This window comes from Felis catus, chromosome B4, assembly GCF_018350175.1.
Source record: "Felis catus isolate Fca126 chromosome B4, F.catus_Fca126_mat1.0, whole genome shotgun sequence".
In the NCBI taxonomy this organism is placed as follows: Eukaryota; Metazoa; Chordata; class Mammalia; order Carnivora; family Felidae; genus Felis; species Felis catus.
Genome location: NC_058374.1, coordinates 29,657,790 through 29,678,001, shown reverse-complemented (window position 1 = coordinate 29,678,001; position 20,212 = coordinate 29,657,790). Strand labels below are relative to the sequence as shown.

At 35.3% G+C, this 20,212-nt stretch overlaps 1 protein-coding gene across 7 annotated transcripts in view; it reads left to right on the top strand.

Annotated features, from left to right (window-relative positions):
* The window catches only part of EPC1 (enhancer of polycomb homolog 1), a 105,191-nt gene that overhangs the window by 70,889 nt on the left and 14,090 nt on the right, over positions 1 to 20,212 (top strand). For all 7 annotated transcript variants that reach the window (XM_023256506.2, XM_023256507.2, XM_023256508.2 and 4 more), the window contains 8 exons: positions 2,307 to 2,466; positions 15,328 to 15,473; positions 15,861 to 16,067; positions 16,446 to 16,594; positions 17,492 to 17,651; positions 18,898 to 19,074; positions 19,156 to 19,245; positions 19,329 to 19,477. In XM_023256506.2, the coding sequence (XP_023112274.1) occupies positions 2,307 to 2,466; positions 15,328 to 15,473; positions 15,861 to 16,067; positions 16,446 to 16,594; positions 17,492 to 17,651; positions 18,898 to 19,074; positions 19,156 to 19,245; positions 19,329 to 19,477 (1,238 nt within the window). The remainder of the gene's footprint in view (positions 1 to 2,306; positions 2,467 to 15,327; positions 15,474 to 15,860; positions 16,068 to 16,445; positions 16,595 to 17,491; positions 17,652 to 18,897; positions 19,075 to 19,155; positions 19,246 to 19,328; positions 19,478 to 20,212) is intronic.

Sequence of the window (20,212 nt, the reverse complement as noted above, 5' to 3'; positions counted from 1 at the left end):
TAAAGGGAATAGATGATTTTATGCATGACATCAGGAAAAGTGGCTTGCCATCGTCTGTCCTTATACAAAAAAAGGAAAAGACCATATGTCTCATGTTCACCTCCACAAGTGATAACAGATTAACTGTTCTAAATTAGGAACAAAATGCAATTAAGAGTAATGTGCCTTGCTTCCCCACTCCCTTCTTGAGTTTGGTATAAGTATGCAGGGCAGAGGTCAAAGAAAATTTTTCTCAACATTTAAGGGAATCTGAGAATAGAAAAAGTATACAGGTGACTGACTTCCCAGCTGGAGCTTACAGAAGCACCCTGTGTCAATAGATAAGGGCCAATAGATATGACAACAAACTATACTAAAGTATAAGAAGATACAGTTAGCCAGTAGGGAACCTAAATCAAAGATCAAATTGAATTATAAAAAAGAATTTGTGTACACCCTGGTTTGTGACTATACAATTTATACCTCTTATTAAACATGACAAAACCATAAAGGAAAAAGATTAATAAATGTAACAGAACATTCTTGCATGGAAAAAATAAAAACAGAAGTCAAATTTAAGGAAAATACTTGGAAAATTTATTACCTGGGGCCAATTTCCTTAATATTAGAAAAGAAATCATCTATTTAAATGTCGAGAAAGAAAAGCACTTTTGAAAATGAGCAAACAGCAGCAAAATTTAAGAAAAACTTAATCATCCTTATAAAGAAATTAACCTAAAATAACTAGATGGATGATTTTAAAATTTAAAAGAGTCACTAAGATGCTGCAAGCAGTATTTTGTTGGAACCCCATGTGTCCTTTGAGGACTTTCATTTGCAGTTTTCCTACAGATGCTTTCACCAAGCCACAAAGCTGTCTTGTATGTAACAGTACAGGAGTGATTTTTGTAGCATTCAGGGAAAAAGGTGGGCACTTAGGTTGTTTCCAGGGTTTTGTTTTGTTTTGTTTTGTAATGTTTTTTCCCTATCAATTAGTGTCTGGTTAAATAAGTCAGGTACATCCATATAGTAGGACACAAGGCAGCTGTTGCAAAATTGTAGTAGAAGTGTCTTTGTGGAAAGATCTCCAGGATATATCAAGTGAACCAGCGCCCTAGAAATAAAGCTCTGTGTGTTGCATAGGAGAATCCTATCTGAATTTTAAATCTTACCTGAATATGAGGACTGGAATTCTCTGTTTTCAGACCACTGGAATATTTTTTGTCCTTAAACTTGTATTTTATATATTTTTTTAAAAATCAGTTTCATGAAACATTTACCAAAATTCAGTGATGATACATGGGCTGGGTGAGAACAGGTATTTTTATGGCGCTGGTGGTATCACAAACTGGTAAAATCTTTCTGTGTGGTGACTAAATCAAAGTTTATTTTGAGTACCTGTTATATGCTATATGCCACACATTATACTAAACATTTCAGGCACATTTATGTTACTTAAACCTCCAACCAACTCTATAAAGTAGATTATTTTTCTCTTTCTGTAGGAAACAGATTTAGAAAACTAAAGTATCTTTCCAGGAGTCACAGACTCTGAAGCCTATGCTTTCAACCCCTGTCCTCACTCCACTATGATTCAAAAGGGATCTGGAAATTCATAAGGGGTTATAGAGACAAAAGACCAGGTTTGAATGTGTCCATTTCATAAACTAAAAATGGAGATAATAATCTGTCTTTTAAAAGATATTAGTTGATGTATATAAGGTATTTTTCCACATTTATGAAGCATTCTATGAAAAAGGAGATTAGAATAATTTTTTATCCATATCTTTCTTCATACAAATTTAAATGTTTTAACCCTTTTTCTTTGAATTTCATCTATAAAATGCAAACTTTAACAGTTTAGTCAATTTTTTGGAATCTTTTGTATAATTTAACTCAATTTCAGTGTAATACCTTTCTTAAATTGAGAAAGTATACAGTGTATTTAACAAAACCTTGTTTCTTCTTAATATGTTTTTACCACTAACTGTATTGTCAGCATCCTTTCAAGGCTATTAAAATCCTTCTTTTTATTTTTCTTTAATGTTTGTTTTTGAGAGAGAGCACGAGTGGGGGAGGGCAGAGAGAGAGGGAGACAGAATCTGAAGCAGGCTCTAGGCTCTGAGCTGTCAGCACAGAGCCCAATGTGGGGCTTGAACCCACAAACCATGAGATCATGACCTGAGCCGAAGTCTGACACTTAACCAGCTGAGCCACCCATATGCCCCTAAAGTCCTTCTATTTTTAAAATAAAAACCTCTTCATAAAGTATACGTTCTGTTGGCTATTTTAAAATACATAGACTTACCTATTTTTTCCTCTTTCAGGAACACCATCTTCAGCGGGCTATTTCAGCACAGCAGGTGTATGGCGAGAAGAGGGATAATATGGTCATACCAGTCCCAGAGGCAGAAAGTAATATTGCTTACTATGAGTCTATATATCCTGGGGAATTTAAGATGCCAAAGCAGCTCATTCACATACAGCGTAAGTAATTACTCTTTTAATAATTATATTTCCTATATTATCTGCTTAACTTGACATGTTTTTACTTTTACCTGTTCAAGGCCTTCTTAGGTATCCATTTCATTGACTGGCATCAGCTTAGAGAGTTACTAGAGCCCATTTTCAACTTGTTTGTTTGTTTGTTTGTTTGTTTGAGAGAGAAGGCACAAGTAAAAGGGGCAGAGAGAGAGAGAAAATCCCATGGGCAGAGGGAGAGAAGTGGTGTTCACCCAGGGCTCATGCTCTCCCAATGCAGAGCTTGAACTCACAAACTGTGAGATCATGACCTGAGCCGAAGTCAGATGCTTAACGACTGGAACCCCATTTTCAACTTTTAAAATTGAGATTTCTACCTGACAAAAAAAGATGGCATTTTCATCCTACGTTTTTAGTTTCATCTCAACATATGATCTTATGCTACTTTCATATAATGAATATACCTAAGATGTGGAAATGGTTTTCTTACTATTGAGAAATAGTAATATGAGTAGCCTTAAAGAACTTCTTAGTATAAGTCAGAATCACCAAACTTTTTCTGTAAAGGGTCAGATAGTATATATCTTAGCCTTTTAGAGTCATTCAGTCTGTCACAACTGTTCAGCTCTACTGTTGAAAGGCAAAATCAACAATAGACAATACATAAACAAATGGGCATAGCTGTGTTTCAATAAAACTTGATTGACAAAAACAGATGGCAACCCAGTATTGGCCCTTGGACCATAGTTTGCCAACCTCTGATCTGTAATTCTATTTACTTTTTAAAATTCGGTGGATTTTGGGGGGTTGTTTTAATTTGAGACAGCTCACGAGCTGGGGAGAGGGGCCCAGGGGGAAGGACAGAGACAGAGAGAGGGAATCGTAATCGACCTCAGCGCTGAGCGAGCTCGATCCCACAATCCTGGGATCTACCTGAGCCGAAATCAGGAGTCCCATGCTCAAATGACTGAGCCACCTAGGCATCCCTAAATTTAGTGTTCTAATTGGTAACTTGTTTCACTTGATAGTGATAAGTTCTTCATTAGCAATAATCCTTTGATAGCTATCACATTTGATGATGAACAGCTGAGAGCTTGTAAACTTAAGAGACTTAAATTTCATTTACTCCATCCTCAAGTAGTTGACAACTTAAAAACATAGTTGAAAGTTTACTTAGGTAAAATTTGTACAGCTTTCATTGTTATGTTGTTGACCTTTATGATTAAGAGATTTTTCCAGCAGAATGTCCAAACTTTTTTTTTTCTGTCTAAGCCTTTTTTCAGGACAATATAAATCTGTGTTGTTTTTAGAATAATTATTTAAAATTAATTCTATTTTCCTCATTTAACCTTTCCTCTATCTGATCTAGTTTCTGTCCTAAATTCTAAACATTTATTTTACTATTTCTTAAATGTGAAAAAAAAAAAAACCACACATAGTGTCTGTATTGGCTCTTATCAGTACTATATTGGCATTTGATATATTTTTTTTAATTTTTCTTAATGTTTATTTTTGAGAGAGAGAGACCACGTGAGTGGGGAGGGGTAGAGAGAAGGAGACACAGGATCTGAAGCAGGCTCCAGGCTCTGAGCTGCCAGCACAGAGACTGATTAGGGGCTCGAACCCATGAACCGTGAGATCATGACTTGAGCTGAAGTCAAATACTTCATTGATTGAGCCACGCTGGTGCCTTTTAACTTGATGTTAATTCTAACTTGTATGTAACCTTCTTCATTTCCTTTAGGAAAAATAAATACATATTTTTTCCAATTTACTAAAGGTTACTTTGAACCAAATAAGTGGCATGTGCTTTCTTGCCCACTCACATGTTTAGTTATATTTATGGCACAGACATTTTAAACAAATTTGATCAATATTAGAACCTAAAAATTAGTTCTCTGAAAAATCATGGGAGTTTGAAAGTTATAGATCATCATCAGATCTATATATGTTAACTGGGGCCACATTGTATTCCACAGCCACAGGTAATATTCATATGAATGTATGTGTTTGGGTTAAAGCAGGATTAAGTAAAATAAAATTATATTAATCAATTTACATAAACATTACTATCAGAAAAAAGTTTGGAATGCATGTTTTACAAATAGACAGCTCATTGATGACCAAAACCCACAAAACACATTTTAGTGGTAACTAGTGGATTAAATTACGGTCAGAAGAGTCAAAAGGTGCAATATTTATAAAGGAATTGACCTTGCTGTTGTTGTAATCAAATAATAGTAATAAAATGGCAGCAGAATTGTAGCTTATTTGGGAAGAAACTTTTTTAGTCAGTACAAATTTGAAGTATGTTGTCTCTGGAAAGCTGTATACATTGGAATATTAATCAAGACAGTCTGCTAATCGGTATTAGCTGCCATTGAATTTCTTTCAACATTTTATTTTGGGTAATTGTAAATACACAAGATAATACATTAGTGTTAGATACTTCAGTCAAGATACTCAACTATATGGGAATGCAAGCTGCTGCAGCCACTCTGGAAAACAGTATGGAGGTTCCTCAAAAAACTAAAAATAGAACTACCCTACGACTCAGCAGTTTCACTCCTAGGCATTTATCCACGGGATACAGGTGTGCTGTTTCGAAGGGACACATGCACCCTCAGGTTTATCACAGCACTATCAACAATAGCCAAAGTATGGAAAGAGCCCAAATGTCCATCGATGGATGAAAGGATAAAGAAGATGTGGTATATATATATACAATGGAGTATTACTCGGCAATCAAAAAGAATGCAGTCTTGCCATCCAACTACGTGGATGGAACCGGAGGGTATTATGCTAAGTGAAACTAGTTAGAGAAAGACAAAAATCATATGACTTCACTCATATGAGGACTTTAAGAGACAAAACAGATGACCATAAGGGAAGGGAAACAAAAATAATATAAAAACAGGCAGGGGGACAAAACAGAAGAGATTCATAAATGTGGAGAACAAACTGAAGGTTACTGGAGGGGTTGTGGGAGGGGGGATGGGCTAAATGGGTAAGGGGCACTAAGGAATCTACTCCTGAAATCATTGTTGCACTATATGCTAACTAATTTGGATGTAAATTTTAAAAAATAAAAAAACAAGTTAATAAAAAAAAAAAAGATACTCAACTATATCATCCCCACAGGATTCCCTGTTGTTACTCCTTTATAGCCAAACCTAGTCCCTGGCAACTGCTAATGTGTTCTCCATCTCTGTAATCATGTTAGTTCATGAATGTAACATAAACAGAATCATGCAGTGTGATTTAGAGATTGGCTTTTTTCACTTAGCATATATCCTTGGAGTTCATCCAACTTGTTTCATGTATTATAGTTCTTCCTTCTTATTGGCAAGCAGTAGTCCATTATATGTATGTACCACAATTTGTGTAGCCACTGACCCAATGAAAGATATTTGGGTAGTTTTCTTTTTTTTTTTTTTAAATTTTTTTTTTTTAACATTTATTTATTTTTGAGACAGAGAAAGACAGAGCATGAAGGGGGGAGGGTCAGAGAGAGGGAGACACAGAATCTGAAACAGGCTCCAGGCTCTGATCTGTCAGCACAGAGCCTGATGCGGGGCTCGAACTCATGGGCCGCAAGATCATGACCTGAGCTGAAGTCGGCCGCTCAACTGACTGAGCCACCCAGGCGCCCCCTTTTTTTTTTTTTTTAATTTTTTTTTTTAACGTTTATTTATAGTTTTCAGGTTTTGACTATTATAAATAAAGCTGCTGTGAACATTCATCTGCAGGTTTTTGTGTGAACTTCTGGGATAAATACCTATGAGTGCAGTTGCTGGGTCCATTTTTAGTTTGACAAGAACTTCCACAGTATTTCCCAGAGTATCTGTACCATGTTACATTATCAGCAGCAGTGTATGTGTGATCCAGTTTCTCCTGTATTCTTGTCAGCATTTGGGGTTATCACTTTTTTATTTTAACCATTCTAATAGGTATGCATTGATAGACCTCAATATACTTTAAATTTGTATTTCACTAAATAGCTAATATGTTAAATACCTTTTCATGTGTTTATTTGCCTTCTATGTATCCTCTTTGATGAAATGATTGTGCTTCTGTTTGCCTGTTTTCTAAGTAGATTGTTTTAACATTGAGTTTGAGGATTGTTTTATTTATATATTCTAGACACAAAGTCTTTGTCATATATGTGATTTAGACATTTTCTCTCAGTATGTAATGTCTTTTCATTCTCTTGACTGAGTCTTGTCACAGAACAAAAGTTTTTAATTTTGATGAGATCAAATTTATCAGTTACATATAAGTATATGATCAGTTTTGAGTGTGTGAGGTTTAGGTCAAGGGTTTTTTTTGTTTGTTTGTTTGTGCTTTGTTTTGGTTTTATTTCTGGATGTACAATTGCTCCAGCATCATTTATTGAAGAAACCCTCCCTCCTCCATTGAATTGCTTTTGCTTCTTGGCCAAAAATTAAGCATATTGATTTGGATCTGTTTCTGGGTTCTATATTCTATTCCACTGATTTCCATTTATTTCAAGATGGTACCACTGTTTAGATTACTGCAGCTCTATGATAACCTTTGATATCAGGAAGAGTCATTCCTTCTTTTTTTTTCTTTTTCAAAATTATTTTGGGTATTCTAGGGCCTTCAATAAGCTTGTCTGTATCCACAAAGAAACTTGATAAGATTAGATTAAACCTATAGATCACTATAGGGAGAATTGACATCTTTAATATGTTGAGTCTTCAGTCCATGACCACAGTGTGACTCTGCAAGTATTTAGTTCTTCTTTAATTTCTTTCATTGACACTTCATAATTTTCATTATACAGATCCTGTACACATTTCTTTATTATTTAAAAATAATTAATGTTTATCTACTTATTTTGAGAGAGAGAGAGAGAGAGCATGAGCTGGGAAGGGGCAGAGAAAGAATCCCAAGCAGGCTCCATGCTACCAGCACAGAGCCTGACATGGGACTCAAACTCATGAACCGTGAGATCATGACCTGAGCCGAAATCAAGAGTCGATGCTTAACTGAACCACCCAGGCACCCCAGATCCTGTACACATTTCTTTAGATTTATACCTGAGTGTTTTATTTTCTGTGGAGCAATTGAAAATGGTATAGCATTTTTGATTGGTTTCCACTTGTTCATTGTCAGTATACAGACATGCAGGTAAAATTGTTTGTCTTATGTACTGTGGCCTTAATTGAAATTGCTTGTTCTAGGAAATGTTTGCAGATTCTTTGGAATTTTCTACATAGAAAATCACACTATAGTCTGCAAATAAAGACAGTTTTATTTTTCCTTTTCAATCTGTCTTATTTCTCTTTCTTGCATTAGTATAGTGTCTAAAACTTCAATACTGTGTTAAACTATGTGGTGAGAGCAGGCATCCTTGCCTTGTTCCTGATCTTAGAAGGAAATATTTAAGTCTTTCACCATTAAGTATTATGTTACCTGCAAGTGTTTTTGTAGTTGCCTTTTATGAGATTGTCATATATGTGATTTGGAAATATTTTTTCTCACTATATATAATGTGACTTTTCATCCTCTTAACAGAGTCTTCCAAAGAGCAAAAGATATTTTTCTGAGATCCAGTTTATTAGTTTTACTCTTATGGATCGTGATTTTTACTCCTACTGTACTGAGAGTTTTTATCATGAATCAGTGTTGAATCAGTGTTGAATTTTGTCAAATACTTTTTCTACACCAACGGATAGCATCATTTGATTTTTCTTCTTTAGCCTGTTGATGTGATAAGTTATTGATTTTCAGATATTGAACCATACCTGGAATAAATCCCACTTGGCTGTAGTGTATTTTTTTTATACTTTGTTGGGTAGAATTTGCTAAAATTTAATTGGGGAGTTTTGCTTCTACGTTCATGAGAGATAATGTTTGACTGTGTATGTGTGTGTGTGCCACGTGCACGTGCTCTGCCTTGTTTCTCTTTTTTTTAATCTTTTTTTTTTAATGTTTATTCATTTTTGAGAGAGAGAGCACGTAAGTGGGAGGAGGGGCAGAGAGTGGACTGGAGACAGGATCCAAAGGGGTCTCTGCCTGACAGCAGTGAGCCTGGTGCCGGGCTCGAACTCACAAACTGTGAGATCATAACTTAAGCTAAAGTCGCACACTCAAACAACTGAGCCACCCAGGCACCCCTGCCTTGTTTGGTTTTGGTATCAGAGTAATAGTGGCTTCATAAAACAGATTGGAAAGTATTCTCTCTGTTTTCTGGAAGAAATTATGTAAGATTTATGTTAATTCTTTAAAACTTGGTATTGGCTTTTAATATAATACAATAAAAATCATTATGGTGTAAATTTCTGCAAAGTTAAAATTGAATTTTGACTACAAGGTGGTCTAGTAAATTACTTATGAAGGGTACATTACCTTGAACTATATATATGGACTGGTTCATTGTAGTTCCCCTAATTCCTGTTTTGTAAAGCTCTTAAGCTAATGTTACACAAATTCTTCTTGGGAGTTGTTTTTTTTTGTTGTTGTTGTTGTTGTTGTTTATTTTTGAGTGAGCGAGCACAAGCGGGGGAGGGGCAGAGAGAGAGGGAGACACAGAATTCAGAAGCAGGCTCCAGGCTCTGAGCTCTCAGCACAGAGCCCGACGCAGGGCTCAAACTCACAGACTGCAAGATCATGACCTGAGCCGAAGTTGGACGCTTAACCAACTGAGGCACCCAGGTGCCCCACTTCTTGGGAGTTTTTCAGGTGATAGATAATTAGTATTCCCTAAAAAAAGCAATGGTCAAACATGTTTGAGAATGATTACATATTGTATTCCCCTATCATAATGTATAGTATCATTTTTATAGGCTCTGGGAGTCTTGTGGCTAAAAAAAAAAAAAAGCTTCTTTTAATGCACCATTTTCCAATTGTGTGTTTGTTACATGTTCTGTTAACATTTCTTTGAACTTTAGTTTGGAAAAGTTCATCTCTGTCCTTGTCTTTGACTGGCTTAGGGAAGAAATCAGAATTTTCTCCCTTTTTTCCTAGTGGGAGCTCTGAAGGAAAAAAACCCATGCTAAAACCATTGTCCCCTTCAGACTTTAGGTACTCTGTAAGGTATTTCACTGAGTGTTGGCTACTCAGCATCTCTTGATCCAAATATCATGTAATGTTGTTTCTCTTTTGATTAGTGACCTGTAAAGTTTCTGGATTACACAGCTAGGACTTCTTTCCTATTTATACTGGAAGAAAAGACAAAACAGTTCTGACCAGAATGAATAGACAGGAACAACTCTTCTCTCCCCCTTCCTTTTGCACTTGGGTCTTAAGACTCTCCTGTGAATCCTGAAAAGAAACTTTTTTTTTTTTTAACCTTATTTTAGAGAGCACAAGTGTAAGCAGGGAGAGGGCCAAAGGGGGAGAGGGATGGGGAATCTTAAAACAGGCTCCATGCTCAGGGCAGAGCCCAATGCAGGGCTTGATCCTGAGATCATAACCTGAGCCAAAATCAAGAGTTGGCTACTCAACCAACTGAGCCACCCAGGCACCCCAAGGAAACTTCTTTTTAAAGAGCAATCTTAATGTACATTTACATAAGTATATATGTGTATATTTAGGTATATATATTTATAGCTCTGTCCACTGGAAAGACCAAGAAGCAAGATTAAAGCAATGGAAAAATTAAGAATAACATGAATTATAAAGCATTGAAAAAGGTAGGAATTTGTGAGTCCATACTGATGATAAAAAATGGTGAAGAGTCGTCTCCTGCTTTTGTAATATAAAACCAAAAGCTGAATGGTACACTGTGAAGAGAGTGCTAGAGTTACAAAGTCATTTTGCAGTTAATCGTGATCAAGATTGAATCATGTAAGAATCATCAGTGTGTTCTCAATAGAAGAGGAAATTTTGAAAAGGAGCAGAATATTTGCATGGTCTTAAGCTCTCCCTACAAATTGCTTATTACTTACAAGAGGGGGGAAAAAACAAACAGTAGTTATGCAGTGGAATAATTGGGTAATTTCTTGACTGATGAAAATTATCATCACTTATGAGGAACAGATGAACATTGTGTGCCTCTAGATGTGATACACTGAGAAGGACTAAGACAGTTGAGTATATTGCAGTATGCCATCAGAGAGTGCATAATCTAATCACAATGGGAATAATAAGAAGAAAGGTTCTGGGGAGAGGTGTGTATTCTCAAAAATATTAGTGTGTAAAAGACAAAGACTATGGAAATGTTCCAGATTAAAGGAAGCCAAAGAGACAGTAACAAAAATAATACCTGATCCTAGACTGGTCCTGTGCTGGATCAGCTGGCAAAATTGGAATATAGGCAGGAAATTAAATTGTTGTATGAGTGTAAATTTATGAGGTTGATGACTATACTGTGATTATATAAAAGAATCTAAGGAAATAACACTCTGAAGTGTTTAGCAGTAAAGAGCAATTGTGAATGTTATTTACCCTCCAGTGTCCCCCAAAATAAAGTTATGTATGTATACATCGATATAAAATAGAGAATGCATGCAAATGATAATAAAATTTAACAGGTGAATCTGGGAAAAGATATGCAGGTATCCCTTATAACTCTTTTCATTTTGCAATTTTTATAGGTGTGAATTTCTATATGAAAAGGTTTTTTTAAAATAGATCTTTGTTGAACCTACTTTCTAAAGTACCTCAGCATGGATGTATCCTGTCTTTATGCCCTGATTCTGAAAGATTGCATTTTCACCTTCCTTTGCCTACCTCCCCATCTCCCTGCAACACTCCATCTTCCCCCATTATTCTTCTGATACTATGTTCTAACATATAAAATCCATAAAATCAACCACAGAACTTTATCAAAAAGGATTTTGTATCTGTGATTTAAATCTTTCAAATCGGGGATTCTCTATTCATTCTCCTCAAGTACATTCTGGAAGTGACTGTAAGCTCTGTTTACTTAGAAATATAAAGAAGTTGAAGACTTTGATGATCTAGCTAGCCAATGATAGCTTTGTCTTCATAGGTCTAAGGCAAAGATGTCAAATACTACCACACCGTAGTAAATATCACTATTAACAATATTTTCTGCTGCTCAGCATTTATTTCAAGAACTTTGCAAGTTGATATTACCAATCATTGAGGATTAGTGCTTGAGTTGAAACCCATTTACCATTCCTGGTCTGACAAATGTCTCCTGAACCTTGGATGGTGTGCCTTCTTTTCAATCAGGGATTACATTCTGTTTCTAATCCACAATTTGTGCCATTTGATGGACCCAAATATCCTTTCACTATTTGCCTCTTGTAGTTTTATTTTTTTATTACTATTTTTTTTTAAGTTTATTTCTTTGGAGAGAGAGAAAGAGAATGGGCGTGCACATGCAAACGGGAGAGGAGCAGAGACAGAGAGAGAGAGAGAGAAAGAGAATCCCAAGCAGGCTGTACACCCATCGTGGAGCCCAACGCAGGGCTCAATTCCACAACCATGATATCATGACCTGAGCTGAAATTAAGAGTTGGACACTTAAACCAACTGAGCCACCCAGGCGCCCCTGCCTCTTATATTTTTAAAATGCTGTTTAGTGTTATGGTCTGAGCTATATATGCCCTTTGTTATATAAACATTTATATACATTTCATCTCTATTACTTGACTCAAAGTGTGAGACTGTGGTTTGTACTACTTTGTATTTCCTTTAAAAATAATCAATTTATATGTACTATTATGTTCTTCTTGCTTAGATTTCTTTACTGCATTTTCTCCTCCATCTGTGTATTTTGTTTAACCATATACATATCTGGGTTTATCCCTATCAAAATATTTTAAAAGGAGTCAGCCTCTACAATATGGCTCCTATTTTTAAGCAATTACTGGCTAGCTAGGTCTCATTTTAATTGACAACTTAATTACAAGATGCAATCCATTTGCCTGTTTGTCTATAGACCCTATTTTCTATTTTGAACAAACTCAGTAACATGGCCCAGAAAGTTTGAAGATACTCCTCTATTTTTAGGACCATGATAAATACATTATATCTTTATCAGCTGCAGTTGAGCTATCATTTGGAAGGGACAGGTTTGGCTGAAGCCAAATTACACGTTAAACATTGGCTTTGGTTTTTTTCCTCAAATGAAATCCTAAAGTGAATTTTTACATGTTAGCATTTTTCTAGGGTATTAATATTTTTATATCTGAACAAGATTTGGTTCTCCTTATATTTTAAGATCTTACATGTGTTTGCACCAACTATAAAAGGAAAGTTTCTTGCAGAGGCAAGAGCAGTCTGACCATCAGATACTTGTTAACTTCTGTAAAAGGCAGGAGCGCTCCTAGTATAGGGATCTTCCTTTCCAGTCTTGATTGCCTTCCTCCATATGTTAGATGAGACTTGTCATTCATGATATAATTATGTCAAATATATTTTGGTAAGGCAATAATAAGGTGATAGTAGATGGGTTTGTTTAATTTTTGTGAATAAGTTTGGTAAGTGTGATTTGATCTGAAAAATTATTTTATAGCGGAGGATGCCAAAGTAATATATAAATGAGACCCTAAAAATACATAAAAATACCATTAAGAAGCAGAACATTGCTGGTTGGTCTGTATCAGTTTGGCTCTTTGTATTATCAGGATCACCACTTTTTAATAGAACTTTCAGTGATGATGGAAATATTTTATAATCTGTGCTTTCAGGTATAGCACTAGCCACATGTAGCTATTTAATACTTGAAATGTGGTTAATGTGACTAAGGTACTAGATCTTTAATTTAATCTTATTAATTTAAATTGGCTAGTGGCTATCCTATTGAACAATACAGCTATGGATTGTTTTGGTTAGGGACCCAAGAAAACAAGTATTTTTAATCTAATAGTGTTTAATTTTAATCTACTTCAGAATCTCCAAAAGTTCTGTTTACATAGCAATAACAAACAAATAGATCATGGAAAGTCATTGGAGGGCCAAGGGTTATAAGAAACATGGGTGCTGAGATGATAACATATAGAGTTGTTGTTGTTTTTTAATTTTTTAGAGAGAGTACTCTGAGCAAGGGAGGGGCAGAGAGAGAGGGAGTGAGAGAATCCCAAGCAGGCTTCAGGCTCAGTAGGGAGCCCAACGCAAGGCTCAATCTCAAAAACCATGAGATCATGACCTGAGCCTAAATCAAGAGTCTGACAGTGAACCAACTGAGCCACCCAGGCACCTCAGTATACAGACATATTTAATGAAGGAGTCTAAATATTTTAATTAGGGATGTTACAGAAGTGTAATGTAGGTCAAAACGGAAAATGAACAATGCTATGTAATATGTTCAATTCTACAAATATTTATTGGATTCCTATAGGCCAGGTACTATTTTAAACTTGAAGCAAGGATGTAGATTTCAGGTAGCCAAAGGACCCCCTCTTGTACTTATCACCGATATCACTAATGGATGACTGCATACTTTTTCAGGGTTTTTTTCCCCACTTGAATAGAGGCAGTATCAGTATGTTTTTCAGTAGGGTACAGCAAACAGTTGGCATACAAGATGAACATGTTTACTGTCTCTGCACTAGAGGTACAAAGATAAATAAGTCACAATGCCTCCTTTCAAGGAAATCAGTCATATTCTAATACTTATCAAGTAGATTATAAAGTATGTGTAGAAAATAGTACAAAAGAAGGGCATTGATCTAGAACAGGAATTTTTAAGCTTGGTACCACAGCTTTTAGGGATATTTGAATTGCTGGTGGTTTATGCAGAATGTTATATGTTCACACAGTCTTTTTTCTGAGGAGAGGGTTCATAACTTCTAAAAAAGCAAAAAGTGACAAGGAACCATTTACTAGTTGGGGGGCAGTCAAGAAGGAATTCCACAGGACTTGATGTCAGGTTGGATTTTGAAAAGATTAGTTGTTTGCAGTCATTTGCTAGGTGGGCAAGCAGAAAATAGCTAATATAAAGACATGAAATAGCATGCTGTATGAAATACATAAAATTTGAGAGGCACCTGGCTGGTTCACTCAATAGAGCACACAATTCTTGATCTCAGAGTTGTGAGTTCAGGCCCCACATCAGGTGTAGAGATTACTTAAAAAAGAAATACATGATATTTGCTATGGCAAAAAGTACTGATGAGATTGGAGAGACTCGGTCAAAAAGGACCTCAAACAGTCCTAAGGATTTGGATTCTGAGATGATGGGAAGTTAAGGAAGGGAAAGGTGAGACATTTTGATATCAAGCTATTTGATATTTTATTTATATTGTCAGCTATTTGATATTTTATTTATATTGTCAACCTAGTTTAATATTGGGAAGTATTGAAGGACATTTGATAATATAGTATAGAGCAGTGGTTCTTGGCCTTTTTTTTCTAATCCTAACAAATATAGAAATACGTCACATTTCTATCACCATGACAGTGATTGTCATAAAGAAACAAACCTTAGCAGATGTGCATTCATTGAGTGAAAGCTATTACTGTTATTGGCAGTGGCTGCTAACACTTCAGCTTTAAATACCACACCCTAAGCATTTGGTAAAGTAGTTAAATAATTTATTAGGTAGGACTTAAATATTCTAGAAACAATCTTATTTAAAGACCTTGTCCTTTTATATTATGTCAAACCATATGAAATTTCCGATATTACATCATTTTTAAGCTATAAGATTTTCATATAGTACAATACATTTGATAATCTCTGTTCTTAATGGCTTCTAGTTTATTTGCTTTTGAGGTGGGAGGAAGGGTTCACATCCATTGTCTTTTATGACTCATGTCTCTATTAACAGTAAGGATAGTCTCCTTTCTTAAACTTTAAATGTGGGAAATATACATTTCTTATTTTGTTAGAAAATCTAGCTCTTGTTTTTATCCAGACATCTGTGAGAGGTTTTTGTCAGTGGATTCACATAGTAAATGATTGCTTATGGTTTCTTCTGTCAGCTTTTAGTTTGGATGCTGAACAGCCTGATTATGATTTGGATTCTGAAGATGAAGTATTTGTGAATAAACTGAAAAAGAAAATGGACATCTGCCCATTGCAGTTTGAGGAGATGATTGACCGTCTAGAAAAAGGCAGTGGTCAGCAGGTACAACTTCATTGTATATATAATAAGTGTGTGTTTCCATACCTATATGGAAATAGGATAATGTTGAGGTTAGGATAAGTGAGCAGACTCTGGAGTTAACAAGCATGAATTCATATCCCATATCTGCCCAGTACTAACGTGCATAATCTTGAGTGACATGTTTAAATTTCTCCATGCCTCATTTTCCCCCTCTGTAAAATAGAGATGATAAGCATGATAAGATTGTTGTGAAAATTAACTAAAATAAAGCATCAGTGGCTGACATGTATAAGGCACTCCACATTTGCTGTTATTAATTATTGCTGTTTTGATTGTCATTAAAGTTGGAAGTACTTTTGAACCTTATGTATGTATTCTATGAAAATGACATAATGATTTTACATTTAGCCAGTCAGTCTGCAGGAAGCCAAGCTACTGCTAAAAGAAGATGATGAATTAATTAGAGAAGTTTATGAATACTGGATTAAAAAGAGAAAAAACTGTCGGGGGCCATCTCTTATCCCATCAGTAAAACAAGAGAAGCGAGATGGTTCCAGCACAAATGATCCTTATGTGGCTTTTAGAAGACGTACTGAAAAAATGCAGACTCGAAAAGTAAGTGAATTTGGAAAACTTCTTTCGTAATTTTTTTTGATATAAGAAAAATTATTTATACTTACAAATATCTCAGTATCTGAAGGTGGTATTTTAATTTGTGTTTAAATAGACTTTCTATACAAAACAATGAAAAGTATTAATTTAAAGTGAATCAACCTTAGGATTCATTACATAGCTATTAATGATATATTTTAATGTTAAACTATTTAAAAATCCTATATATAATTGATCCTGGTGATCCATATTCCCTTTCAGTATCTTTAAAATTCTAACTAACCTATCAAATATATCTATTCTTATATGTTAGTAGTGGTGTTCAGAATGCCACTAGTTAGAAATGTTATTGACATTCAAAAAGCAACTCCATATTTGCAGAATCGCAAAAATGATGAAGCCTCTTATGAAAAAATGCTTAAGCTGCGTCGAGATCTGAGTCGGGCTGTTACTATCCTAGAGATGATAAAAAGAAGAGAAAAGAGTAAAAGGGAGCTATTGCACTTAACACTGGAAATTATGGAAAAGAGGTAAAGTATACTTTAATAGGAATACTTCAATAGGAAGTATGGTACCATTAGCATTTTATATATTGAAGTATGATACCTAAGCAGTTAACCCCAGAAATACCTTCTATTAATAAGTAGAGACTATATAAATGTGTGATATGGTATACTTTGTTTAATTTTACATGTGTTCCTCTATTTTCTTTAAAAGTGACTGGGTTCAGTAAAATTAAAATATGCCAAGTATAAGCTTATTCTTTTGTCCTTAGTTGAGTGCAAGGCTGGGAGGGAGAGAACATTTGTCAGTCCTACAGCTTTTAATTTACTCACTAGATGGTACTGATTTTTTTTTTTTTAAACACATACTGGGTTTTTGTTTTTTTTTTTTTTTACAGACAAGTGTAAAGAAGGGAGGGGGAAAAGGCCCATAATCTCAACATTCAATCATTCAAGAAAGTACACAATGAAAACTTTAAGCCTCACTCCCCTATTTCTCAGTCAGTATCTCCAAAGAAAACCACTATTAAATTTCTTATAATTTGTTTCAGGAAAATTAGTTTTATAGTAAAGCACAAAGCAATTCAAATTAGCAGAAAGTTCCTCAACACCATTTTAGGCATTAATTTCAACATCTCCACCAAATCTTTCACCAAAATTGGTAAGTTATAGTTCGAGCCTTTTTTTTTTTCCAACAGTCATCTACTTATGGTGCCAAGATAAAGCTTTAAGCCAAAAACTAAACAGAAGAAACAAAAGGAATTATGTAATCTTTAATTTTAATAAGCATTCAGCAAATAGTCAAAGTTTAATTGTAATCTTAAGTCTAGTCAGTGTTTATAATTATGTATCAGGTATTAATAGTTATGTACAGAACTAACTTTAACTTTCTAAGCTTTTTTTAATTTTGTTTTATAATTTCAGGTATAATTTGGGTGACTACAATGGAGAGATCATGTCTGAGGTCATGGCACAGAGACAACCAATGAAACCTACCTATGCCATCCCCATCATCCCTATTACTAATAGCAGTCAATTTAAACATCAGGAAGCAATGGATGTGAAGGAGTTTAAAGCAAATAAGGTAGGGGCACCTGGGTGGCTCAGTCAGTTAAGCATCCAACTTCGGCTCAGGTCGTGATCTCACAGCTCATGAGTTCAAGACCTGTGTCAGTCTCTGCGCTGACAGCTCAGAACTTGGAGCCTGCTTTGGATTCTGTGTCTCCTCTCTGCCTTTCCCCCACTCACCCTCTGTCTCTCTGTCCTTCAAAAATAAACATTTTAAAAAATGCAAAAAAAGAAAAAGCAAATCAGGTGATAAAAATTTTTGTGATAACAATAGCTGATAATGGAATGGTATTTTATCATTAGAGTGAAGAAAGAAAACCCATATAAATCTTACTGTGAAATATGCCACAAAGTCAGGTTGTGATTCAAGGCTAGCCTGTCGATGCAGCAGTAGGAATTGTAAAGAGAGATACCATATAGATTAACTTTTTAACAATTAACTTTTCCCAAAAAAACTGTAATTGAAACTTGATATAAATATTTAGCATATGTACATAACCATGCTACTTGTCATGACTTTTTCTTTCCAACAAGGATTATTTTTTGCCTCTAACCTTTCTTGCCTATTGAATACTTCATACTTCTAGCCTTTGCTGTTGCCTGCCATACATATTTCTAAAATCACTCAGTGCATCAGCTCATTCACTCTTGCTTTTGTATTTTATCCTGCCTTTCCTCTGTTTAATGATTTCATCTCTTTATCATCTAAAACTGCTCAAATTCGCCACTCCACATAGCCTTTATTGTTCAGCTCTCAAATCCTTACTACTCTATTTTTGTGACACCTCCACATTATAACTTTATGTTCCAGTATGGTAATAGTTATCTGAGGTTTGCTTTGTGTATCTGTAAAATTATTTTCATTATTATTTTCCCAAAATTGATTTGTTAATTCTTTAAAATAAAGACTAGATCCCCGTTTTTTAATTCTCTTCTGGATTTTTCGTAGAAAATTAAGAAAAAGGTACAGGAGCCAATGGTAAATACTAACTGCAGGATTTCAGAAGCTCAAGAATTTCTATTCTGTTTTAACTGAAACAAAATATTTTATGAGGTTGTGTTTAGGTTGTAGGAACATACCCATGTGTCACAGAGACCAACCTCTAAGATTTTACAGTAAAAGATGACAAAACAAAGTCTTCTATCTCTTCTGAGTATGAATGACTTCATTATAGCTATAAATTTCTTTTTAAAACTTACCCAAACTGTACGTTTGATGAACATGGTTTCTAGAGTTTGATTAATATATGACTTTATTGCAGCAAGATAAAGCTGATCTTATCCGACCTAAACGTAAATATGAGAAGAAGCCCAAAGTCTTACCATCGTCTGCTGCTGCTACTCCTCAACAGACGAGTCCTGCCGCACTGCCAGTCTTTAATGCTAAAGATTTAAATCAGTATGACTTTCCCAGCTCAGATGAAGAACCTCTCTCCCAGGTAAATATGAGAAACTCTCTATGAATATAGAGGAGGGATGTAAGAAGTCACGTGTTTTGACTCACTTCATTTTATTTAAAGGTTTTGTCTGGCTCTTCAGAAGCTGAAGAAGAAAATGATCCTGATGGTCCTTTTGCTTTCCGTAGGAAAGCAGGCTGTCAGTACTATGCTGTAAGTTTCAGGTTCTCTTTTTCAATAATAAACTGTTCACCTTTAATTGACAAAATGAAATAATTTAGATTTTTTTTTTTAAGCCTCACTTAGACCAAACTGGCAACTGGCCTTGGACTAGTCCTAAAGATGGAGGATTAGGGGATGTACGATATAGATACTGCTTAACTACCCTCACCGTACCCCAAAGGTGTATTGGATTTGCACGAAGACGGGTTGGGCGCGGTGGAAGGTAAGGCATTTCTGTACTCCTAGCATAGGGATATTTTAGACAGTAGGGAGTCAGGTCTAGAGCTGAAAATGAGGTAATCCTTCTCAGTAGTTCATTTGTTCCCATTTGCTGTTCTTAACTGATGTTTTTACTAAAATCCTTATAGAAACTGCAAAAAGTTATTTCAGAAGTTCTGGGAGATATTAGGAAAAGGATTGAATAGGCTAAGAATGTCATAAAACTTGGGGCACTTGGCTGGCCCACCCAGTTAAGCATTTGACCCTTGATTTTGGCTAAGGTCATGATCCCAGGGTCATGAGATCAAGCCCCACATAGGGCTCCATGCTGAGAGTGGAGCCTGCTTAAAATTCTCTCTCCCTCTGCTGTTCTCTCCTGCTCTCACTTTCTCTCTCTAAAATAAAATAATTAAAAATCAAACAACAACAACAACAAGAAATGTCATATAACTAGTATACTAAGTCATTTAACTCATTAGTCGTTTAACTCATCAGATCAATGCATAACCTGACCCTGACATCCCAGTTTTTCTGGATCTAATCGCTCTTCTTTTGTTTAAACGTGATGGAACCAACCCATGTATATTCTAGATGCCTTTATGTAAGACTTTGTGTATTTGTGCAGGAGGCAAGAAGGAATTAACAGAGCACACAAAAGTGCAGAAAAAGAAAATTATTCCTATGTTGGTGAAAAAAAATATATAAGGCAGAACATAATATTAAGGTGCTTTTGGGAAAA